This window comes from Rhipicephalus microplus, chromosome 1 (assembly GCF_043290135.1).
Source record: "Rhipicephalus microplus isolate Deutch F79 chromosome 1, USDA_Rmic, whole genome shotgun sequence".
Classification (NCBI taxonomy): Eukaryota; Metazoa; Arthropoda; class Arachnida; order Ixodida; family Ixodidae; genus Rhipicephalus; species Rhipicephalus microplus.
The window spans coordinates 104461634-104487885 of record NC_134700.1 but is presented as its reverse complement, the minus strand read 5'-3'; the positions used below and the strand labels follow the sequence as shown (position 1 = coordinate 104487885).

General features: G+C 43.8%; 1 protein-coding gene across 9 annotated transcripts in view; it reads right to left on the bottom strand.

The window, feature by feature from the left end:
* Positions 1-26252, bottom strand: part of LOC119172020 (cytochrome P450 2J1) — a 273137-nt gene that overhangs the window by 151843 nt on the left and 95042 nt on the right. For 8 of the 9 annotated variants that reach the window (XM_075886667.1, XM_075886682.1, XM_075886659.1 and 5 more), the window contains 6 exons: positions 17580-17980; positions 5762-5848; positions 5099-5147; positions 4972-5026; positions 2767-2858; positions 635-713 (listed from right to left, as the gene is read on the bottom strand). In XM_075886667.1, the coding sequence (XP_075742782.1) occupies positions 635-713; positions 2767-2858; positions 4972-5026; positions 5099-5147; positions 5762-5848; positions 17580-17899 (682 nt within the window). In that variant the 5' untranslated portion in view covers positions 17900-17980. Of the gene's footprint in view, positions 1-634; positions 714-2766; positions 2859-4971; positions 5027-5098; positions 5148-5761; positions 5849-17579; positions 17981-20176; positions 21967-26252 lie in introns of those variants that run through there. The other variant, XM_075886664.1, reaches the window with a different exon arrangement.

Below are 26252 nucleotides of genomic sequence, written 5' to 3'. Positions count from 1 at the left end.
GTGAAATAGTTTTCATTCAACATGTGCGCAGAAACGGAGTGATCTTTAGAGTAAGTAACAATACAAATAATGTTTCTTTTGATGTGATGCACAGTTCAGGATCTTTGAAGTATACTAAATTGAATAATGTAACTGTGAGTGAGCAAATGTACAGACCTTTAATTGATAACAAACCGTTCCTGAATGCAATATAGTTTTCTTGAACAGTTTGGGCATTGAACAAGAACAGTATATCGAAGAATGCATAAAATAGAATGACAGTGTGAGTTCTACGCTCAAGAAGCACGTCCGGATTGAGTCACCTCGTATTTGAGGGCTGTGAATAGTTGAACCATTTAGCTTTCTTTTTCATGAACATCACAAATATTATAATCCAGTGACATTTCGACAAGGGCTTCCTGGTCAGTCACACTTGTGTCCTCAAGCATAAAGCTTTGTTTCAGCTTTTATCGCTATACTGCTTTCTGCACTCGACGCCTACAAGCATAACCAGTACTCTCGCCATTCAAATGCACGGAATAGCGACCACCACCACTGGGATCAAACCCGCGCATTTAGGATGAGAAGCCGCGTAAAATGCAAAGAACAAACGAGCTAGTCTTTTGAACTGCGTACAAGGAAAAGGAATACAGACCTTCAAGATCCAGTTTTGTGACAACTGCATCTCGGAAAACCACAAGAAAGGCTTGTCTCACAGTCATTGAGCCTTTACCCTGCGTACAGAAGGTAAAAACTTAGAAGCATAGTGCAGTGCGTGGAATTGGCGCAAGTCATTAGCGTTTGCGGTTGCAAAAGTTTTTGCCCATGCTGTAGTAAGAGATGGTTTGCACTAATTTTCCTGGAAAATTTTGTCGTACTGAAACTGTTCCTGACATAACGGTCTCTTTACGCTCTTACTTAATGAAAACAGTTATTACGAGCCCCCGGTGCACTTTGCGCATGTCGTGAGCATCATTCTGTACGACAGTAGAGAACTACACTACCGCGGTGGTATCGTAAAAGGCTCCAAAACAGCCTATGCAATTTCATGCATACATATTCGTCTCTGTTCTTGAAAAAGTTGTCTCTTGAGCGTCAATATTGACGTAGAAGTGGCTCAAAGTTCTTTAGTACACCCATAAACAGGCTTAATCAATATTGGGAGACCGGACTTCTTACAAAATTTTCGGGACCCAGAAATTGCAAAATTATGGTTCTGCGACGTCATCTATGTCTCTTTCATAGCATGCAGATGAAACATTGATGAGCCCAATGCATTTTTTCCATAAGCTTTTTAAATGTGTAGTGCATTTCATAAGTGATTTATTCATTTCTCGTGATCCATGTCACTGTTTATATATTTACTTATCGCGTCTGAACATAAAACTGCCTGTCTTCCAGCTGAGGACATTTTAAGCGCTGTATTGAGCCGTCAAGTTTCCGTCTTGACTCCGAAGTTTCGCACCCTCAAAATCACTTTAAATGTGAAAGTACAGGTAATAATTACGTCCATATGATAAAAATTATGATTTACTGTCACTATTTCAAACGTTTTACGTATCGCATGCACTAGCTCAAACCTTAGTGACCTGGTAGATATTGACTGTGCGGCAAGGGCTACACTGCCTAAACAGGAAAGGCAACTACTTCAGGAGAAAATTACAACGATCATACACGACGAACGCAAGCAGTGGCACAGCATTTCTCAAATTTTGCTATGGTAGGGTATAATGTCAATAAATCAGGGTTACAAGCTACAAGCAAGCTTTCCCGCTCCCAGAGGCAGTACATATATAGTCGCAGCGATTTTGCAAACCTATATCCGACAAGCTCACCCATGTGCTGTGCAAGTTTAGTATCTCCCAGCCATTAAGTGCAAACGTTACAAAAGTATTTCTCGATCTATTTCGTATAGTAGGTACACAAGTGCTAAAAATCGCAATACGTTTTTTTTTTCCTGATACGTTTATTTACTTCGTTTGTCATATGGTGGTACCTTTCACTTGCTGCCCACTTTGCGAGGAGAAGCAAGCGTTGACACAGTTCTGTTTTGATGCACTATATATTTTACGCACACATTCACCATAGAGTATAGATTTTTATAACTTCAGAATGGCAGGCACAGTTTTATATGCTTCACTACAATGGTAGTTGTTGCCTCACTCTCGGCGAAGCGTTAAGTATATCTTGCCGAATACCCCTAATATAGAGGCTCTACACATTTGCCATGCGCCAAATAAACAAAGACAGATACAGTTTCATCTTTCCTGGTTCTCTTCATGCTGTACAAGTATGTCGAGGCCAAACGAACTAGTCCAACCTACCGTTTTATCAAATCATATAGGACAAGTGAGGCACCTGTACTACACGAGTACAGTAACCACCTGTGCGCTCTTTGTAAATCCTTAGTTCATATGCCGACTTTTGTAGTGCTTCCCTTTTTTTGTTCCATACTTATAATGATGTTTCCCTCTTGGCATTATAATTTGTCCTTCCTATTCCCCTCCTGCTTGGGCCCTTATCTGGGCCTGCAGTATGTAACGAAAACATAAATAGGTATATAATACTTCTACATTGTAGAAAAATTTCTTCAACTGGTTGCACTTTAAAATGGAAATAATCACTTTCTCTAATAAGTAAGATGAAACAGTTCCGTCGCATTTTTCTAAATAAAAATCAGTATTATGGGAGTTTTGGGCTACTAAGCTTTTAAGGAACGCGTGAAAGAACACTGCATTTTGGCGTTCGGGGCGAATAGTGAAATGAGAACTGTTGAAAGGTGCCTGCCTTGACGACGTACAAGATCATGTCAAGCGTCGGCAGGATGTGCCGAAACAAGTTTTCCCACTCAGAGGACAGTGAATCCAACAGCTTGTTTCCTGCAGTGAGTGAAATGAAAAATTCAAAAGCACTGGTTGATTAAATTCAGCCGCGTTAACAATTTTCGTGTATCGTATCATTTCGTTTACTGCATCTGACTTTTTGAGCTTCGCATAGTGCGACACACACAAAAAATTAAATTGAAGCACGAGAATGTGGGCACGAGTAACCACCGCTTCTCCGTGTAACAAGGGCTCAGCAAAGCTTTATGATGACGTTCATTTAAAAAGCACCATTGTTTGAGGCATCGAAATGTAATTTAGTTTAGTTGCATTTCATTTATGAAGCCGAGACTAGTTTCTTGCACTGTCAGGAACACCAGCAAAACATTGACTAATACACCAGAAACAAACGTAGTTGCAATGAAACGAAAAAATATGTAACATAGTAACAGGACTGTGAAATGCGGTACGTTTCATTTACCATTTTTGAGAACTTTACATTCTGAGAGTAAACCACCACCACATGGTAATCTCTGTCACAGCTTAGGTCATCAAATTGATAATTAATGAGTTCGTAACAGGCTTCTATCATAATACGGCCATTATTTTAACTTTTTCCTGCAAGTACCGTCTATTTATTTGAATAATGAAGCTGTGGTATCTCTGTATAAGACTTTTCGAATTCTGTTCTTTGTTCGTAGAACATGCATGCAACCTATAGCATCTACAGTAAATCACAAAAGAAAAAAAAGATTGCTAACACCAAAACACATGCCCAATATTTTGTAGGAATAGTTCGCATTACCTAACAACACTCGTAAAGCTAACTGCATCGGCTATACAACCTTGTAAAACCCATCTCTTAGCCAATTCGCGTAAGCCAAAGAAGGATGAAGCAAGGAGTATATGGCGCTGTTTTTTTATAATTCCTGTTTTGTCCTTGCTTGCCTCACGTAAATTGGCTAAAAGATGAATTAGATCTAACTAGACCGGCTAGCATTTTTACTTCAGTTCACTTCTAAGACCACTTCTTTATATCATGGCACGTGCTTAAAATTCAGAGACGCGCAATGTCCCGTGATGCATTACGCTATTAAAAGTAAAATGCTACAGCTTGTAGTATTTATTTGTTCGCGCAGTCTGCAACCGAATACATATTTTAGATAAAATGCTAGGCACTAATGCAAACTGGAACGCTTCACTAAAAAAACAAAAACAAAACAGCCTAACCAAAATCAAACATCAGTGGCCTGACTCTGGCAGCACGGTTGTCACACGCTTCTGATATGAACAACGCGTCAGGACTGTTCAACGCCTCCTTGAACAACTGTGCCTGGACCGTCGCTCCCTTTTCAATAGGGAGCTTTCTGCCAGCTTTAAATCTCGGAGGCCATGCCTCCTGCCGCTTGTTGCGACCGTCCGCCACGTGGGACCGCTCGCCTCCATACCGTTTTGTCATGTGACATCACAGCTGCTCGGAGGACTTGAAAGAGAATTGCAGTGTTCACAGGGGGCGTTCGCCTTCGTACCGGAGGGGGAGGGTAAAATTCGAGGGTTGGGTGGCATGTTCGCGGCCCACCTTCCAGGCATAATTTTTTTATGAGACATTAATCTGTTAGTGACAAAGAAGAGGGGAGGACGTTTGAAAGTCGCTAAGAGGGTCATAAGTGCCAATGAATTGGCAGTGTATACTGCAACGGTATGAAGTGATCTTGTGGTCGTATACTGCTGCAGCGTTGCAATGAACTAAAATTCGAACCGCGCTTTTCAATAACGGTCGAGCGCGTGGTTATGTTAGCACTGCCCGTAGCTGCTTCAACGTGTTCAGTACAAGCTTCCGTTAACGAATGTATGCCAGCTTGCGTTATTACTAGGACTGATATTATTGCGGCGTCGGTATCGGTCTAATTTCGCAATGACGTTGGCCGAATATATAGCTTTTCTAGACAAGTGTGAATCACGCTGCACCGCATGTAAAATTACCACGGTCTGCAATAAAGATCTAATTCATGGCAGTGTAAGTCTACATATATATATATATATACATATATATATATATATATATATATATATATATATATATATATATATATATATATATATATATATATATATATATATATATATATATATATATATATATATACAACCTGTGAAGAAGAATCCTTACTTGGCACAACTTGAAGCTTTCGTAGAAACGCTGTAAGGCAGACTTCAATTTCGTGCTGTAAACGAAGCCAGGAGTTAGGTTAGTGAAACTTTGCTCACGTAAAAACATGACTTTGAAGGCGTAGTACCTTGATCGAGTCGAAAAGAAAGGGACCCGCCTTAGAGCTTGCCAGTGTCCTGTAGAGTGAAAAAAAAATGAAACGTTGCAACTAAACATAACGTTTCGTCTCACTTTTTTCATAAAAGGGAATCCGGGACAATAATTTTGGGAGAATATCCTCAGAAGCATATTTTTTCAGATAAATCAGATGTTCGGAAGCATCTATGTAAATATATCGCTGAAGTTCTTGTTTGCGTTATCAACAAGGAAAGAAACTCCAACACCACCTCTTACCAGAAAGGATGCGGGAAACAGAACGTTATGAATGGGCGTGCATTCACCGTAATATCTATGAGACAAGGTAACACTGACGCTGTTTCCGGTACGTTAATATTCGTGCCACATCAGGAGCACAGTTGTGCTGCTTAAGGGCTGCTAATAAATTGTGAACACAACTACGAGCCCCTATTTTGCGCTCACGCGAATTCTGTAGCATAAATTACTGGCTGAAAATACATCCAATTGCAGAAAAGCTTTTTTTTTTTTTAGTTGGCTATTAGGCATATTCTTAAGAAACAACACGAGCCACGGAATTTTACCAAAAGCAAAAGTTAAAACACTCCTGTCTCTATCAGCGAAACAGGGAAAAATATTCGCTTGTCTTTCAGAAAATGCACTCAGCTATGCATACCGTATTTTTTCGTGCAGAGCAGCCATTTCGCCGGGCTCTAAGCACGAGTCCTTGTTCTTGAATAGACGTCGAATAGCGTGTTGTAATCTGTAAACGAAGATCAGTTTCCACTTTGATTAGCACTCGCTACCATGGCAGAGTAGGATATACGCTTCTGTGGCCATGTCTACGGAAAGCAAACACACCATGGTTTCAGTCTTCTATTCACAAATCTATGGTACAAATGCAAAAAAAATCACGAAAAGAAACATTCTGCTCCTCGTATAAACCTTCATAGGGCTTGCTCGCATTTCGCTTGCACGAATGCAAAAACACTGAAATAAAAAAAAAATGCCTCACATTGCTCTAGAAAAGAAACTTCGGCAAGAAATTCACTTGAGAGCTGTTTAGATGACTAGTGCGTTCGCGAACAATAAACAGTGTTTGTTGAAAAGCTTTGAATATATTGGTGAAAATGTCATAAAGGCAGTTGAAAAAAGGCCGCAGTGAAATTCTCCCTTCGAACTTCAAAAACATGTTGCTGCGACAAAATTTGGGAAAATTTACTGCAAAATTTTTATCGGATACGGAGACACTCACAATAGAGTGCTAGGAAATTACATGGAAGCTTTCCGCAGTTTACATCAGCACTAGAACAAAATCTTGCGAGCAGTGGAAAAATATTGATGAATGGATGAGAGGTCCCCTCAGATTGCTTAACACACAAAAAGTTGCGTACATTTACTAACGAAGCATGAAGGGCGAAGCTCCTTAATTAAAGGCTTTGTAAACATTGATCAACTGCATTTTGAACATCGGCATTTAAACCTCTTCAGATGCACAGAACTCTACGCCTATGTTGTGATAAACAAAAGCCATATTGCGTCCTCTACTTTGTTGCAAGATATCAGAGCTAAAGTGATAAAAAATATTTTAACCTTATTGATGACTTCAGGAATAAGGCAAGACTGACTTACCCGTCCAACGTGCCACTCCGTCACTGTCGGCAATACGGAACAGACATCAGTCACAACCAGTAATTTATGGCAAGTTCTTTTCATACGAAAGCGTTTTATGCCAGGGTCCACCATGGCCCCTTTGACGCATTCGCGTCATGGATATGACGCTATAAACCGAGATGTAGCAGCTCCATCGCCGCTGGCGTCAAACCTACTACCTCTTGCGTCGTAGCACATGGCATGAAATTACCAGGTGAAGAACCACACGTTGTCCAATTTCCTCACAGCGAGCTATTTATATACACCATATACCGTTGGGGCTCCACAAAACCCAGCAATTTCAGCGCATTTTCGTCATCACTAGTGATAAGGCGCGAAGCAGGGTTGCCACTAGTGACTACTTTTCGCCAAAGTGGCGAATTTGTGAGGCGCGTGGCGACTAAACCATTATTAGTTTCAATTTCTTATTTACATACTTTTTCGAAGGGCCAAGAGGTCGGACTTCTAAGGGTAGCCTTCAGAAACTACAATGAGGCCGATGTATAGCGAAAGCATGTCTGCTCAGAGTATGTGGTTTGGCGATTGCGACGGTTACGCAGTAATCGGAATTTATTTCCATTGCTTTGTAATTAGGTTCTTCGATCATCAATCTCAAGGGTCCACCATCGCAAAATTTTCTAAATCTGCAGGAAAGCTACGGTGTTCTTTTGTGGTTGTGGTGAGCGCTTCATCAGGTATTCACTTCAACTGAAACCTTCACAAACATGTTACGAAACGCTAGTATTCAGGGACGCTGCTACATTGTATGTATGCCCTTTCTCAGTGCTCCGGGGGTGAAGCGGGAAATGTGACTGCAATTGAGAAATATCGAAATAGTTCAGGGTTTATCTATGGTACCAAACCCTACGGCGCTATGGATGATTAGAAACTTTTATCACTAGGCACGTCACACATATGTAGAGTGGAGACATTTTTGGCGAAATTTGAAGAAAAATGATGGATATCGGCAACATTTCACTCGTCGTCTGGCGAATCTAATTCTAATACCGGTGGCAACCTTGGTGCGAGGGGCACACGTTAGGCAGGGTTTAAAGCTCACCGCCCATTGCGTTGCGCGTTGCAATGCGCGTGTGCCTCCACAGGACGTGGTCACTCGTGCGTGCGTGCTTAGCTGTTGATTCGGGAGAGTACGAAGGTCACTTCGCTGGCTGCCACGGCAGCGTTTACGAAAGGAGCGCGCTTCTGACACACAACGCAGGAATAAGTGTGACATTTGTTCCTGCTCCTCTTGTGTATACTTCTGCCTGCTATATGTCTATGGTGCTGGCCGAGGTTTTTTTTTTACCTCACAATAAAAATGTGCATACTTCTGTGTTATTTCATGCGTCTTTCTTTCTGTTTGAGCAGCGCGCCTGAAGCGTCGAGCTAGGACAGTTGTCAGTCTACACTCACCCTGTGTGTGGTCGTTGTGTGCGTGCTTTCTGCTTGAGCAGTGCGCTGCATATTACGAGCCTGCTTGCGTTTCATCACGTGAATTCACAGTTTGTTCCTGCAGTATTTATTTGTTTACCCTTGAGACGAAACAATTCGCAATAAATGCTCAACGGCCATTGTTAAGACAGATTTCTTTTTTCATTTATAGTTTCCCAGACAGAGTGATCAGCCACGTGTATTTTTTTGTTTTTCATATGTAAAAGGAACGCAGTCTGTGATCACAACATTGAAATTATACGGTAACACCGTCCGACCAATACGGTTAGAAAACTATGTATCACGTCAGGCGCTGGTGCACTCACGCTGACTCAAAGGCATGTGCGCCGCGATTGATTCAACTATGTCGCCAATCGAGAGTTGAGAGCCACGGAATGCACACGCATTCGGGCAAACACTCACCCACACCTATTATTGTTCCAAAGATTCTTTGTACGTTTACGTAAGTCTCGTGAGTAGTTAAAACAAGTAAATAGAAGTGCGGAAATCAAGTGCTCAGTTAAATTGATTCAAAGTTGTTTTGTGTCAGGTATACGCGGAAAGTGGGAAATATTTCAGTGACGGGAGGCTAAAGGAGATTCGTATCTCTAGCGAAGAGGCCTTCACCCCTGACTTGCATGTCTGACTGCCAAGAGGAAAACCATTAAAATCATGTTAATTATGAAAGTAATTACAATGCTCCTTTGCTGAATATACAAACAGAAAGGGAAATAAAAATAAAGACTTATATGTGACTATTACGTGAAATGTTTGTACACACTCTAGTAATGCATTTACCGGCCTTTCCGCATTCTCTTAGCCCTAAAGTACATTATTCAATTTAAGTGATAAATAATAAACTGACGCGCGCTATAGAATTGATATACTCAGCACAAACATATTGCCACATTCCTTCTTCGTGTTATGTTATCAGCCCGTTACGTTGTAAATGCTGCTTTCCGCAAACCACGTCGTGTGACCAAGAAAAAATGGGATACTCATAGAACCTTCCTGTGCAATTAAGCGTCCAACGCGAACATTAGAGTTTCTTCTAAAACTTACGTGGACGCCAGCGATAACGCTGAAATATTTGACAGCACATGTACGAATGCCAACACTCGTCACCGCTTGTCAGTTGATTGATGGCCGAGGCTTTAATCGCCATTATTAGTGCCAGTGTATCGGTGTAATCTGACTTTTTGTTGACCCCTATAAGTTCGACCAAATTAACAGTTTCATCTTGGACACACAGCCTCCTCCCTTCGTCCACGTCACCACCCTTAGATGCGGTAATTGTTCAATAAAATTAGGCAAGGCGTAACCACCGAGAACGGGCTGTTCCCTCCCCCTTCCCAATTTTGGCAGGCAAAGATGTCATAACATCACAACGCCCATTTTCGATGCCGTAGTTGTCTTCCACCAGCTTGGGTGTCGGAGACCACTATAGCACAAAGTAAGACAAAAGAATGATTAAAGAAAAATATCTAGGATGAAATAGGGTTCCAAACCTCGGCCGTTTCTTTGACAGGGTATTCTACGACAAATCCATGCCACTGCTTGAAACTCTTTGCAAGGACACACGATACAGGCTTCATGTAGGAAAGAAACGATGTTGACATATGTAATACATCACGGCAACAGAGTAAAATAACAATCAGGTAATTGTCTGAGAATGCGTATTGTGTAACAAGGCGCCACGCAATGTGAATTGCGTAAGGAGTGGATCGTTGATTGCTTCTGGCCAATTACGAAAGGCTCAGTCATCACTTTTACCGTCATCAGCCACCGCATCAATAAAGTGCACATAATGCATATCAGAGCTGTAGCGGATATCTTTCTTATCCGGAAAATCGCGAATAAGGGCGTTTTGAGTGCTTGTAAAGGTGACAAAATTGGCTGAGTAGATAATCTGCAAGTGTGCTTGTATTAGCAGTCCCAAAATAATTTACAACGAGCTCTATAGAAATGCCACTTTTCCAGCTTTGACTGTCGCTGCACTGTGCTTTCCGCGCGGGCCTTGCGTTTTTATTTTTGCATGTTTATATACACAACGCATAAACATACATAATGTAGTGGAACCCTTCCCGTCCTCCCGCATCGAAAAACATTTCTGGCTATGTTGTCGTATTGTAGTGTAGTAATCGAGACTGCTGCACGAAACGTTTCCCGGCAGTGCCACAGCCGAACAAATTGCTCACATCAAAAGATGCCGCTTCTACATTGTAACAACACTGGCTAGACAAACGAGCGTGTAAAACTAGGAATAGGTACTGCACTCTGAGCGTTCCTATAAACGTCGCTTTTTTTTTCCTCAGACAGACCCTTTTGGCTGTTGTACTACAGAACATCAGCGCAATTTCTTTCCCCAATCTACTTTTTCACTTTTGTTCTAGAGTTGTCATCACGAATTCTGAGACAAGACCACAGGAAGAACCTCATTATCCTTCCCGCCTTTGCGATCTTCTGTCCAATTGTCATTAAGATAAATTAATTCTCACTATATACGCATATTGAGGTTCAAGCATGCTGCATCACACATGTGCTAATAAAAAATAAGCAGTTTCAAGCCGTTGTGAAATGAAGGTTCGTGCAGAGTCAGTGATCGAAGTTTTGTTGCACGTCAAGAAGAGATATCTTAGAAATATCTGTTACGGTTATCTTTCACACATTACCTGAAGGCCCTCTAACACTCAAACTTCCCGCTTATGTCATCAAATTTCACCAGAACAGTGATAAATCATTCAGCTGAGCAGTAATCTATCTCATAGAGATGAGAAAAGGGCTCATTTTTATGAAAGAACCCTTAAGCGATACGAGAACCGGGACACACTATAGGCAGTCACTAAAGTCGCAACAAAAACGAAAGAAGCAACAGCTCGTGATTATGTGAAAAGGCTCCTTTACCTTATTGTTTTTACTAGCAAAAAAAGAACCTGTAATACTGTTCGTGTGCGCACACAGTGGTCCCACTCATTTGCCCTAACTGGTGATAACATGTGGACAGCAAGCATTGAAGAGAGAGAGGGGGGGAGGGGGTGCTGAGAGGCTTTGGCGGGGAGGCGATTGCCTTTACCGGCATCCCCCTCTGAATTTGCTTCTGGATTTTATACATGATAACTGATACCTTCCCCAGTGAAGCAAATCAATGAACCAATGCATTATGACAAAGTAATGCATACACGCTTCCGCATGTCATCGTAATGGAACCTACCGATAGGAAGTTTGTTTCTGAGGATACGAGGAAAGTTGGGATGATAAGCAGTTTCAGAACGGAGAGAAGCGGAGACGATAAACACGCTACCCTAGAGGCATTTTTCTAATGACTCGGTTTGCAAAATGCTTCTAAAATATCCCAGTTTGTTTTTGTTGTTTATAGATGGCAAAGTCTAGTTCCATGACCACAAGCATTAGCACGTGGGATAGCTCTGCCGATGATACGGCTGTCTGGACTCTTCAAGAGGAGTGCAGTCGGACAAGAGCGGATATCAGTTTATCACGAAGTACTTGAACACTAATACATGTTTGCTAAGAGATAAGCATTCCGCCGCCGGCAGAGAGGCGGACCCAGAAGTACGACGTGTTGTTTTACAGTAAAGTATAATCTTACTTTTAAGAACCTTCGCTAACGACTGAAAACTAAACTTGGTGTACGTGATGACTACAGTTAGATGTGAAAAAATTTTAACTCTCTCCTTCTTTAAGATGTTACATCATGTTTTATATGTGATATGAGGACAATCTGTATACGTATTGCTAGATGGTAGGACAAATAATGCCCAAATTCTCTGAAATGGTTAAAAAGAAAGAACCCGCCGTGACCAATTTGTAGTACGGAGCTACAATTTTGCAATTAGTGGGACCTCCTTCACTTGCGTGTTTTCGCTGAACTGATTTTCAAAGCCACTTATTTTTTTGTTATTATCACGCCTAAATTCTAGCAGCCAGAGGTGCCAGTGTTGGTTTTTAATTTTGCATTTTGTCTTTGGATCACTGAGAATTTTTATGACACATATTTATGAAGCTCTTAGCAGACACTGTCGGAATCACTAGCGTCATGATGTTGGTGTCAGCACTTCAAGGTGGCTCCGGCAACTGCATTACCTTTTTGTGTTTTTCCTCACTAGTTATTTGCATTCTGTGACAAAGAAAATTTGGGTATTTTGGAAAGATTTTTTTTCATTATACTAAGTAAACAGTTTTCCAGTCATTCTCTTATTGATACTATCTTTTAAGATAACATTAGTTTTTTTCCGGTCTTAGTACAAGAGTGCATTCAAGACCCGTTTGAAACGCTAGTTTAGAAGCGGTAGCAAGGCCATGTTAAGATATCTCGTCTCTGACAAGTATTTCCTAGTGTGGGGCGTTTAATATAGGGCAAGATAGTATTATTGCTACTTGGCTGGCAGCTGCAGCAAAGATTATTACGGTTAAGCACAAATAGGAATTTTTCAAATAGGAATTGCAGTATAGTTTGTAATCCTAAACACTTAGTGTGAACACGCCTCGGGTGAAAAGTGGGTTAGGAATGTCCGCATTGGATTTGAGTCCCCTTGTTTTCGCATCATTCTTGCAGGACCACGATGGCCGGAAAGGCAAGCTACGATGACTATTAGTTAAAAGCTGGCACAGGGCCAGCTTTTAACTGCTAATACCAATAATAGTTCAGGGCTGGCACAGTATAGTTAAAAGCTGGCAAAATACGTCAGCCTACAGTTCACGCATATTTTTTTCAATTCAAGTTGCAAGGTGTAGAGGTAATTCCACTACTTTCAATCTAACTCGCTCCTGTGTGATCTCATTTTTGCCACTATAAATCAAAACTATAAACATTCTAGCCACTCCAGCTGCATTAGGCTTGCGGGATCTTACATCAGCAACTGAGCTTCAAACATGGGCTATTACTTGGCGAATGGTTGCTGTAAAGGTGAGATATGAGACTGTGAGGCCCTATGTCAATTTATAATGTGATTCATTGCTCTCCAGTCAAGGAAGTTGGGGCTCGGCGGAGAGCTGTGTTTTTAGTGAGTGTGATCATGTTTGACGCAAACTTGGGTAATCCCGCTAGTTTCTCAGAATGGCATCCCCAACACAAAGCCGAAACAGTATATAAGTTTAACTGACCTCATGTGGTTTCGACGCTATTTCTTCGGGGTGCCTATTCGAAAACTTTCTGTAACGTAAAATCTAACAGTAATAACTTGTGGGGTTTAACGTTACAAAACCACCATTTTTTTAACGTAAATTTTGCACTAGCTGCTAAGAAAATTAGGAATAGATGTCTAAATCGTTCACTGAAGCCAAGAAAGCGTTATGGACCCCTAACTAGGTCTGACAATTTTTAGCTGACAAGCGCAATGCGTAGATATAGGCACTGCACACTGACCAGCTGGAGCTGCGTTGCTACCTCTGCCCCACCTGAAAGTCTTTGACAGTCGCCGTTAGGGACACGCAGAAAATGTACGCATGCTCGCGTCCACCATTTATCCCGGCCACAATCCGCCGACAGATGCATGGCGGGAAACACGCGCGTCACGTTCCATTTTCATTGAGCCCGTCTCAAGGTTGCTTTTAAACGTGAAGCATTTCTTAGCGAACTTCGGTAAGTTTGAGCGTATCTATCTATCTATCTATCTATCTATCTATCTATCTATCTATCTATCTATCTATCTATCTATCTATCTAGCCGCCTATGACTTTCCGCTCTCCTGGCCGTTTCTGTAACGGTATCGATAACAAACTTAGTACGGCATAACATGACTGTATGAAGAAGAAATTTGACTGAGCCGATGTAATGTTTGTGGAATGTCAACTGTGGTTTCAGCGCTGGAGAACGAATTTCATACACGTTACACACATACTCTTATGATACAGCCGTCACGTTGCGTTAACGCAGATTGTACATAAGCGCCAATAATGTAAGTTTGTCTGCGCAGCACTAATGAAGGCTACCAATCTCGCAAGCGCAAGATTGGTAGCCTCAGCTTACCCTCAGCCTCAGCTTACCGGTTCTGGTGTTGCTAATAACGATGTTGTGGTTCGCGTCGCTGCGCACACAACTGCTTATATAATACATAAGCGACTGTTCAACATGTATATTTCGGTGCACTATTTGTACATATAATTACCGTCATTCTTTAACATATAGCTCCATTAAAAAAAACACGGTCACCTTCACCTCGCATAACATGGACTGCAGTGGCGTAGCCAGGGGGGGGGGGGGGGAGTCAAATCTTCCCCCCGAAATTTTTCGCGCAACCCCCTTCCCCTTGCCACTTACCCACCTGTTTTTTTTTTTTTTTTTTTGTCGCTTCGCGCTGGCATGAATTCCGAACTAATGGTGCTACGATCACAAATAATGCTTAGACGATTTTGCAGTGAATAATGTCTGGATACGGAAAAATGTGTGCGGCGTTTGTCAAGGCTTGGACACTGTGAGATCTTGAGCAGGAATCTCGGCCGCGAGCATTTCAAGTTGGCTTGGCATTGCGATTATTGCTGCAGCAGTGGTTACACTTGTACCCACCGGAACAGATCTGGCCGGAGTTGATCACTACAGTAAATTTCTCTAGGCAGAGGTTCATTTTATATGTAAAAGCCAGGCGCAGTTTTAAGGTCTGATAGGCCACGTTCAAACATATTAGATATTGACCCTTCGAACGTTTTCTGAGATATACTCAATAAACACACACCATATATTTATATATATATATATATATATAATGAAGGTATGGGATATGGCGCAACGGGAGCGTTGTCAACAAGGATAAATATATTTATTTCCCAACAGTTTCGGGAGGGGTCCTCCCTTCATCAGGGGATGAGTTATACTGACATGAACTTCCAAACTTCGTTGCTGCCGCGTCCCTCTCGCCTTGAAAGATGTTTGCGAGAGTGAGAGAGAACTAAAAAAAAGAAAGAAAGAAAAAAGGGAAGAAAAAAGACCAAAAGAAAAAAGAACAAAAGAAAAAGAAAGTCTTTTTTTCTTTTTTCTTACATATTGCCGCGAACCATGCATTGGGTTTGTTTATTTGCGTTTTGCTTTTTCGGCCTGGCTGCGGCGGCCTGTGCTATCACCGTTTTCACAGCGTTTCGAACAAACGCTATCACAGCGTTTCGAACAAACGCTATCGAACAGCGCTTCGAGCGTTCGGAACAAACAGCGTTTCAAACAAACGCTATCACAGCGTTCTCGATACAATTCGACTATTCGAGAAACGCTCTCAAGATACGTGTTCAAGTTTCAATCAACGGATAAGGAGTAGCCGGCGCCATAATGGTGCGCCAACATCTCCTTATATATCATATCAATAAAAAAAAAGAGAAACGCTCGCGCCGAGGGATATAAATTCCCGCACAGCCGATGCCGCGACATTCTACCGCCGACGCTCACTAGCGTGCACGTCGCTTTGCCGACCGCTGCTTCGCCGCCTGTGTATTCTTTCAGTTGTTAGGGGAGCACAAGCTCGCTCCAATAAACTGGTTTTCCTTATAGACAACTGCGTCGTCCTTTGCTGCGTGACAATATATATATATATATATATATATATATATATATATATATATATATATATATATATATATATATATATATATATATATATATATATATATATATATATATATATATATATATATATATATATATATATATATATATATGTATATATGTATATATATATGTATATATATATATGAGTAGGCATATAGTCTGGTCTCAGCAGGTGCATTTTTTATTGAGACCAAGTGAACGTTTTTTAACAATGATTATCTTGCCCTTGCCGATTTCACTATAAAACCTCTGCCATTGGAGAGGTTTTCAAAAGTCACAGTGCAACTGCAATATAAACCATCGTTGTGAGAAATTATGCCTGAAAATTAACGTGTGCAAAATTGTGTTGCCAACGTACAACATATTTGACCCAAAAAAAATACTTATCGAGTATCGCGAGCATACGTGGGTGCGTGCAGTGAACTTATTAATTTTTACTAAAAGCTATTGCTGCATGAAGGCTGATTGATGTTGGGACAAGAACATAAAAATAATTCTTATAGGCATGAAGTCACTCCCATTCCACGCTGTAAGCAGAGCCATCATTGACTTGTGAAATGCACTTCGCTCCAACGGAGACTACGCTATCTGCGCTTAACAGAGATTAATGATTAACGAGGTCTCCTCCAACCGGGCGAGTCATCGCAATGATGCGTTAGATAGATAGATATGTGGGGTTTAACGTCCCAAAATCACCATATGATTATGAAAGACGCCGTAGTCCTGGAGGGCTCCGGAAATTTCGGCCACCTGGGGTTCTTTAACGTGCACCCAAATCTGAGCACACGGGCCTACAACATTTCCGCCTCCACCGGAATTTCAGCCGCCACAGCCGGGTTTTGAACCCGCGACCAGCGGGTCAGCAGCCGACTACCTTAGCCACTAGACCACCACGGCGAGGCCAATGATGCGTTTTCGAAGACTGGTACATTCAATGATGCGACGAGAGGCCGTTGCCTGAAAGGACAACTGTGCCGCATGTACACAATCCGCTCAAACTACCGCCGATAATCACATCACAAAGGAAAGCTCATGCCTGTGCTCCCCCTCCCCGTCGGGCCAGTGTGAACACCCCCCTCCCCCCGAAAAAACATTCTAGCTGGGCCCCTGATCGTTTGCCATGGTACATGGGGACTGCCGAATTTTTATGGGAGGGAAAATCACCACTGCTGGCCCTGAATTACAGCCTAGAAGCACGTGAAATATATCTAATTTATTTTCTTGCCTAATACTCTCTCTCTAGGCTGACCTCTGATGCAGCAAACAAAAGCTCTCAATAAGAACCACAAATCAAAACTAATATGTGGAGTTTAGGGGCCAAAACTAAGATAAGATTATGAGAGAGCCGAAGTGCAGCACTCTGTAAGCTTGGACTATCTGCAGATGGTCAAAATTTGCGTGCTTCAACATCTAAAGGTGTTTTACATCTAAAGGTGTTAAAGGTGTTTTAACATCTAAATCTTTTACCAGTCTAAAGGTGGTTTTTTTAACGTGCACTCACATCACACAGTACATGAGGCTCTACCATATCGTGTGCATTGAAATGTGACCACCACGGCGTTGATAAAAGCAGGGATCTTCGAATCAGCAGACGAGCACGCCCGGCACTGATCCATCGTGGCGGACATGGCTGCTCGCCCTCAGCAAATTGTCACCGCTAGTGCATGCAGTAATCACTCTAAAATCATACACTCAAGCATTCTGTTCATCTTGGACAGTGTAAACAAAGGAGCGATGAAAATATGAGAAACGCTAGAGCACCCTTCTGCATCTGGAACAACGCAAATAGGAGCAAGGTGCAGATGCGAGTCTTTCCAACTTTTCGAGCAGTCTTCATCTCACAACTAGTGCGTATACTCACCGAAGCCAGTCTCGGTTCTTGGGAAGAGCACCTCCTGACGCATTTAGCGTGGCGTACATTGCGAGGGAAACCTTGGTGTCCTGAATTGGGACCGGCGTGGTCGACGCCGTCGCAGACACGAGGGCCACCGAGCTTTGTCTCCGGCCGCCACTTCGAAGTTCCTCGTCCTCGGGAACGTCGTTAAGCGCAGCCCCCGACGCAGACAAGGTGTTATTCCTCGGAATCCGGTCGGTCACCGTGGCGGTCACCATGCGACCTGGAGGGGTGCTGTGCGTCCGACGGTGAGTTCTGAAGCTTCGGTTCAGGATGTTCGACATCATTCTGGCCTGTTGGCATCAAGCCAGCGCTGGCACGAGCTCACGAAGCAGCTTGCTTTTTGGCTTCTCTCCTGGAGAGGTGTGCTGCGTGATAAGGGACGCATATACGAGGTGTCATTAGGTTTCGCACTTCAGCCCGACTGCACAGAATATCTCGAGAGCAATCTAAATAGATAACCTCAGGTGGTCTATACTTTGCCGCTTTCAGTATAAGTGAACTGCAGTGCTAACATAATGAAAACACGTTGATGAGAACACCAAGAAGATTAGTGCCGATCTATTGGTATACATCAGAAAGTTTTAGTCCAGTCATTGCATGTGATAAAATTCTTTTCACTTACTCGGGTGCCATTTCTAAGAAAACTATGCTTTTTGCCCATCCTTGCCCTGTCACAGTCGACGTTAACAACTCATTCTTTGTGAAATCAATAATTTTTCCATCTGTCAGCAAAATACACACCTGTTGCCCCTCTAATCAAGGAAATAACCCCACTGTTACGTTTAGATACGGGCAACGCCGGAGCACTACGTAGTCTGTGATTAGATTATTAGTTATATAAATGCATCGGTTTTCGCTTTCGTTGTAAGTTTTATAAGGCGAAAGTGTTGAATAGAATGCCTTTGAAAGACCACTTTTGTTGTTTCTTAGTATTATTCGCACTCATGAAGCGTGGAACCTTGGGCAAGTTGATAGGACATACTGAATGCAGGGAAAGCGCAACCTAAAGAGCGCTCTTTTCTGTCCTTGTTTTTTTCGCTTCCGTAGTTACGAAGTAACTACTTTGCGCTGTTCCTGCATTCAGTATTCGCACTTCCTTCTAAAGTAGTGCATCTCGTTGTCAAAGACAAGAAACGTATTCGCTCTTCCCGTGATAACGAAGCACGAAGCGTACTCTTTTTGGCAGTCTGCTGCCAAAAAGAGTACGCTTCATTGTGTTTCATTCTTCGTCGTAGCCGTGACTTTCCTTAGCTATAGGCAAACATTCTAATAAAAGCTCCACCTAGTCATTCAAGTGATATGAATTAGTATCTCGCTTATCACGTATTGGTGGCTCGCTTTGCAATCACCATTTTTACCTTCCAGTCATTACACACAGCATTCACATTTTTCTTACTGTCCAATGTAGGAACAATTATATTATTAGTACTAGTGAAATTAGTTTTTGTGATGATATTAATTTTAATATGTTTATTTTCACATTATCATGAGCCCAACCATGTTGATAATTTTTCATTACAGATTGGTTCACACATGATGATATGTGAGATTTAACATCTCAAAACCACCATATGACTATGAGAGACGCCGTAGTGGAGGGCTTCAGAAATTTTGACCACCTGGGGTTCTTTTACGTGCACCCATATCTGAGCACATGGGCCTACAACGTTTCCGTCTCCATCAGAAATAAAGCCATCTCAGCCGGGATTTGATCCCGCGACCTGTGAGTCAGCCGCCGAGTACCTTAGCAACTAGACCACCGCGGTGGGGGTCGAGATTGGTTCACACAGTATTGCAACACATGGTCTTTCCTACTGGATAATCTCTGCACTTGTAGCATGCCTTTGACGTATACATAAACTTAAATTCCTAATAATAATAATAATAATAATAATAATAATAATAATAATAATAATGCACGAAGAAGAATGATTGTCGCGTTTTACATCCCAAAACCACGTTATGAACCGTGCTTTCTGATTCATTATATTAAATCACTCCACTAACGTAAGTGTGTCAGCCGTGATGTATTAACTTCATCTTCATCATCTGCCTCTCACCGTAAAGTTTTTTTCATTCTTTTTCACCATGATTGATTGATATGTGGGTGTCAGACCTGTCCCGTTTATTAGGGAGGCGATCGCCGGGCTAATTCCAAGAGCCGAAGGATCGGCCCCCCGAACCGCACCACGAAAGCGTGGACAATTTAGAAGTGGTCCTTATTGGTGCGCCAGCGGACGCCGGCTGTGGCCCAAAGAACAAGACAGAGCCGAGAGTTGATAAACAAACAAAATTATATTCTCATTAACGGCAGATCAAAAACAATACACACGTATGCACACTCCAGAATAGTTACATACAATACGTCACCAAACAGACAATGTACTACACAGTACAATCAACCACACTTGAAACAACGGACACAGACAACAATACGCACTACAATGCAGTCGCATGCATTGAACAACCAAGACACTTAAAGACTAAAGAGATATAAAACCTATTCAGTCCAAAGTCCTTGGAACAAAAGTCTGAATGATACTCTTCCGAGAATCACTCACTCAAAGTCCAGCGTTGTTGTCGTTCCGCAGCTCTCGAAGTTCTCTCCCAGGAAACCTCCCGTCTTCAATTGGCCACTCTTCAAACTTCAACTTCTTCGCCGGAACACGTCGGCTTCACACTCGCAGCGGTTGCCACGGGTCTTCGCTCGATAGCGGTAAACACACACTCTTGCCTGTAGCTCGAGCCGTCTCTACGGACCACAAACTTCGCCGACTACACGGCGGACTCTCTACGCACTCTGGCGCTCACTTCCGTCTCCTCCTGATTTCTCGTCTCGGCTGCTCGGTTAAATACCTTGCGCGCGACTTTCCAGATGTTTCTCGTCATTTCGTCGGCGCGATACGCAACGAAGGCTGGGGAGAGGCACGAGACGGTTCGACTGCCCTCTCCGGAGGATGATTCACTCGGTCTGACCCCGCCTCCTTCGTTCGAGAAAAATCGCGGCCTTGCTGGGCCGCCGATGTGGGGTGAGGAGGATCGTCTGCGAAGCCGTGCTTCTGCGGGGAGAGCGCGCGCCCGGGAGCCCTGGATGTTTGCTTTCTTTTTTTTTTTCTTTTTACCTCGCGGCGTTTCTGCCGCCGGTTGTCGCAAGGATTTGGCGGCGCGCTCTTTTTTAGCGCTCGTTCTGTGACACTGCCCCCCACTTTAAGAATATTATCTCATAATATTCAAAACCACACAAACGAGCGCGAACAGTCACCACACATTCTCACAGACTGTAACACAATACGTCGCTCATGACACTTCACATTCACAATATATCACTCAATACAATCGTACATTGTAGTTCAATTCCACAACACATGAAATATAGCCACAGGTACATGCCTACAACACTTCATCACACATTCTAAACAATACAAACGTACAAAGTTCTGTCTATACAACAATTATACAACACTATACATCGCACCATCGCACAGAACACTGACTCACTCGACATACACTTGCGACACAGGATAACAAGAACATTAACACAACATATGTCACTCAGCCCTGCCAAACACAATCTGATTCCACCTCAGCACCTATCTTGAGTACTTCGAACAGCGCTTGCGCCCCTTTTTGCGGTGCTCGCTCGATCTCTTCTTGTGCTTCCACGTTCTTTTTCGGCGAGCCCTTTCCAACGACGATATCTGAGGCGTCGTCTCAGCCATCGTTGTCTCTTCCGACACCGTTAACGTGTCATTACATTCGACGGGTCCTGTCTGTTTATTTACCCGCTTGATCATGCCTCTACATTTTGCCCGGCTGGCCAACTCCGTCTCCTTTACACTGTCGGTCGGTTGAGGTCGTGCCGACGTAAGTCCGGTTGCTCGGCCCGTGAACTTATTCGACACGATCGTCTTCTCCTTCGCTGTCTCTTGCGCCGCAGCTTCACCTTGGGCTCTAGTGAGATCCGTCACGGGATACTCCTCCACTGTATCTCGCGGCCGCTGTGTTGGCGAGGGCTCTAACTTCGGGTCTTCTCCCAAACATTCTGGATCACTTGGCCCTCGCGCCCCGTCGATGTTTCCGATGACAAGGTCATACAGGGGGGTCGTCATGCATAACGCAGTAACCTTCCCGCTGAAGTACGGGGTTTCAACCTCAATTTCTGCTTCGGGAAGCATCCGGACCGTACGGTCAATTAGGCAAACCGGTTTCGTTCTGCCTGTCAACTCTCTTTCCCGTACCAAATTTCTCCTCACGATAACCGTGGAGCTACCGGTGTCTCTTAGAACCGTAATCTTCTTGCCTGCAATCTTTCCAGGAAGCGTTGGCATTCCCTTCGTAACACCGGTTGGCTGTTTTGACATTACAGCCCCCACAATAGGAATTTTCTCCCCATTCTTCAACTCTACGAATCCATCAGTGACGGCATTATTATCAGATTTCGGTGCTGCTTGCACACAGGATACCTGGTGAGTTTGACTCACTCCGTTCCGACATGCATCTGCTTTGTGCCCAGTCTCACCACACTTAAAACATTTTACTACCGTAGGGCTCGTAAAGATCGTTCGACAGTTTTTCGCGCGATGACCCACTCGGTTGCACAGAAAACATCGCGGAATGCTCTCTGGTGCACGCTTCTTTTCTTCGGGAGCCAATTTCTTCGACTCATCGGGACAATCTTTCTTGACCTTGGCCAAATTAGTGCCACCTTGCGCTTCCAAGAATTGATCAGCCAATTCAAGCATTCCTTCAAGTGACTCAGCCTTCCTCTCTTTCAAGTACAGCGACAGACTTGGGTGGCAACTAGTAAGAAATTGTTCTTTAATTAGGAGCTCTCTAAGCTCATCGTACTCCTGCGCTGTCCCGGAAAGTTCAATCCATCTGTCGAAATAATGGCACAGTCGGGCGGCATACTGCGTAGCCGTCTCACCATCAGCTGGTTTTCCTGTCCGAAATCTGTCCCGGAATCCTTCTACAGTAAATCTAAATCGCTTCAGCAAAGCAGCTTTCACCTTGGCATAGTTGGCTGCATCGGTCGGCGTCAGTCTGCCGTACACACTGAGCGCTTCACCACTCAAGCAAGTACTCAAAGCAGTTGCCCATTGATGTTCCGGCCAATTCTGGCTCCTCGCAATCGTCTCAAATCTGTGGAGGTACGCGTCTAGGTCGTCCTTCCTTTCATCAAACGCTACGAGCAGCTTGCTTGGGTTCAAGCGGAAGCCGTGATCTTCCCGTTCGCTGCTTTCAACTCTAGCTTGGACGGGAGTTTCACTTCGCTGTTGCAAACGGAGCCGCTCGAGTTCCATCTCGTGCTGCCGCTGCCGCTCCCTTTCCTCTCTTTCTTCTTTCAGCTGGCGCTCTTTTGCCTCTCTTTCTTCTCTCGCCCTTTCGGCTGCCAACTTTTCTCGCTCCAGCTCCAACTTCAATTGCTGCTCTCGTTCTTCCTTCAGCTGTCGCTCTTTTGCCTCTCTTTCTTCATTCAGTTGTCGCTCCTTTGCTTCTCTTTCTTCTCTCGCCCTTTCAGCGGCCAGCCTTTCTCTCTCCAACTCAGCTGCCTTTTCTTCCTTGGCCCTCTCTGCCGCCAACCTCTCTCTCTCCACCTCAGCTTCTTTTTCCGCTTTGGCTCTTTCGACCGCCAACCTCTCTTTTTCCAGCTCGGCTGCTTTTTCTTCTTTGGCTCTCTCTTTTTCTTCTTTTTCCTTCTGGGTGACCCACTTCCGTAGTTCGACGCCAGAAAGACCCATCTTTTCACCAAGAGCAACTAACTTTTCGAGATCCATTGTGTCTCGCAACTCGCAACTAAAACCTTGCCGCGTGCAAAAAGTATCTGCCTAAATCAGTCTATCGGAACACTCCCCTGCACTCGTTAACGAGAACACTGAACAACACACAGAATCGTTCCGATAGCAGTATCACCAACTCGAGGCTCTTTCTGACTACTTCGGACACACTGTGCACCAAAAGGTCCTGTTTCGCAGACGCCAGATTAATTGTCACACCTGTCCCGTTTAATAGGGAGGCGATCGCCGGGCTAATTCCAAGAGCCGAAGTATCGGCCCCCCGAACCGCACCACGAAAGCGTGGACAATTTAGAAGTGGTCCTTATTGGTGCGCCAGCGGACGCCGGCTGTGGCCCAAAGAACAAGACAGAGCCGAGAGTTGATAAACAAACAAAATTATATTCTCATTAACGGCAGATCAAAAACAATACACACGTATGCACACTCCACAATAGTTACATACAATACGTCACCAAACAGACAATGTACTACACAGTACAATCAACCACACTTGAAACAACGGACACAGACAACAATACGCACTACAATGCAGTCGCATGCATTGAACAACCAAGACACTTAAAGACTAAAGAGATATAAGACCTATTCAGTCCAAAGTCCTTGGAACAAAAGTCTGAATGATACTCTTCCGAGAATCACTCACTCAAAGTCCAGCGTTGTTGTCGTTCCGCAGCTCTCGAAGTTCTCTCCCAGGAAACCTCCCGTCTTCAATTGGCCACTCTTCAAACTTCAACTTCTTCGCCGGAACACGTCGGCTTCACACTCGCAGCGGTTGCCACGGGTCTTCGCTCGATAGCGGTAAACACACACTCTTGCCTGTAGCTCGAGCCGTCCCTACGGACCACAAACTTCGCCGACTACACGGCGGACTCTCTACGCACTCTGGCGCTCACTTCCGTCTCCTCCTGATTTCTCGTCTCGGCTGCTCGGTTAAATACCTTGCGCGCGACTTTCCAGATGTTTCTCGTCATTTCGTCGGCGCGATACACAACGAAGGCTGGGGAGAGGCACGAGACGGTTCGACTGCCCTCTCCGGAGGATGATTCACTCGGTCTGACCCCGCCTCCTTCGTTCGAGAAAAATCGCGGCCTTGCTGGGCCGCCGATGTGGGGTGAGGAGGATCGTCTGCGAAGCCGTGCTTCTGCGGGGAGAGCGCGCGCCCGGGAGCCCTGGATGTTTGCTTTCTTTTTTTTTCTTTTTACCTCGCGGCGTTTCTGCCGCCCGTTGTCGCAAGGATTTGGCGGCGCGCTCTTTTTTAGCGCTCGTTCTGTGACAGTGGGGTTTAACGTCCCAGAACTACCATATGATTATGAGAAACGCCGTAGTGGAGGGCTCCGGAAAAGTTCACCACCTGGGGTTCTTTAACGTGCACACAAATCTGAGCAGATGGTCCTACAACATTTCCGCCTCTATCGGAAATGCAGCCGCCACAACCAGGATTCGAACTCGCGACCTGCGGGTGAGCAGCCGAGTACCTAAGCCACTAGACCACCACGGCGGGGCTTCCTTTCCACCAGGCAAGTAATTCATCAGGTCTGCACATCAGACATCGCGCCATTCTCACCCCAACGTCATCCTTCCCATACCCCCAAAAAATAAAGATATGCCAGGTATACAAGACTAGAACGATCTTCTCACCCACATTGCCATTTCAATTCAGTTTGCCCAATTTAAAACCGCCTTAAAAAGTAATATTTTATCTTTATAAATATGGCCAACCGCTGCTTTCTTATTGTTTGTGTTGTTTTGATTTTTTGTTTAGCCTAATATACTTTCTTCCCATCCCTCATGTAATAACCCTTGGGACTCTCGAGGTAGTAATAAACGAATATGATATTCTGAAATGCCGTAGCGTAGGGCTCCAAAAATGTCCACTACCTGGATTTTTTTATCTGCACCTAAATCTAAGTACACAAGCTGCTAGCATTTTCAGCTCCAACGAAATGTGAACATTGTGACTGGTATCGAACCTGCGACCATCGCGTCAGCCGTCCGGCATCGTGATAACAGTTGTAGTCTTTTGTCTCAAAACCACGGTATGATTATGACAGACGAGGGCTTTAAAATTTCGGTCATGCGTGCTTCGTTAACGTGCTCCTAAATCTAGGAGCCCTTAACCTTTGGCATTCGTCAATATGTTGCCACCACGGCCGGAATTAAATTTGGCGATGTCCGAGTCAGCAGTGAAGTAACATAATCACTGAACGACCGCGCGGGTGGCCGAGGACTGTATCGACGTTGCCTTGGCAATGCTATTTGCAAAGTAGATGCTATTGCAAAATAGTTAAGGTTATATGTAGCATGTGAGCCTTTCATTAGGCTTTTTGCTGCTGCGATCATTCGTTCATAGACAAGATTTTGTCTGCGAGGGGGTAACGACGTGTTGCATCCCTTTGATGACGCCCATGGTTCATATTCAGAAAGGCTGCAAAACCTCCTGCTAATAGTTTTGCAACGATACAAATAGGAGCTGCCAAGGTGAGAGAGGAATTCGTGCTTTGTGGTTGTCCGAGGCAGCAGCGAGTGCGGGCAGTTACAATAACTGACGCTGAATAAAGCGAGAAGGCTCTTATCAGCCATGTTATGAGCAGTGGGTCAGATGATTACGTATCGTCCTACCAGACATTGACTGGAGTGGCGGCTCTCACTACCCTTTGCGATAGCACACCACTGACGTGGCGAAAAGATAAATTGAGTTGCCACATACAACAGCCACTTCGAATCAACGCGACGCTATCACTGACATTTGTGGAGCCCAATGTCTTTCACCCTGTTAGCCGTGGGTATATCCAATTATTTCCCTACAAACCGTAATTACCCACCTTGTTTTTTTTCTCTT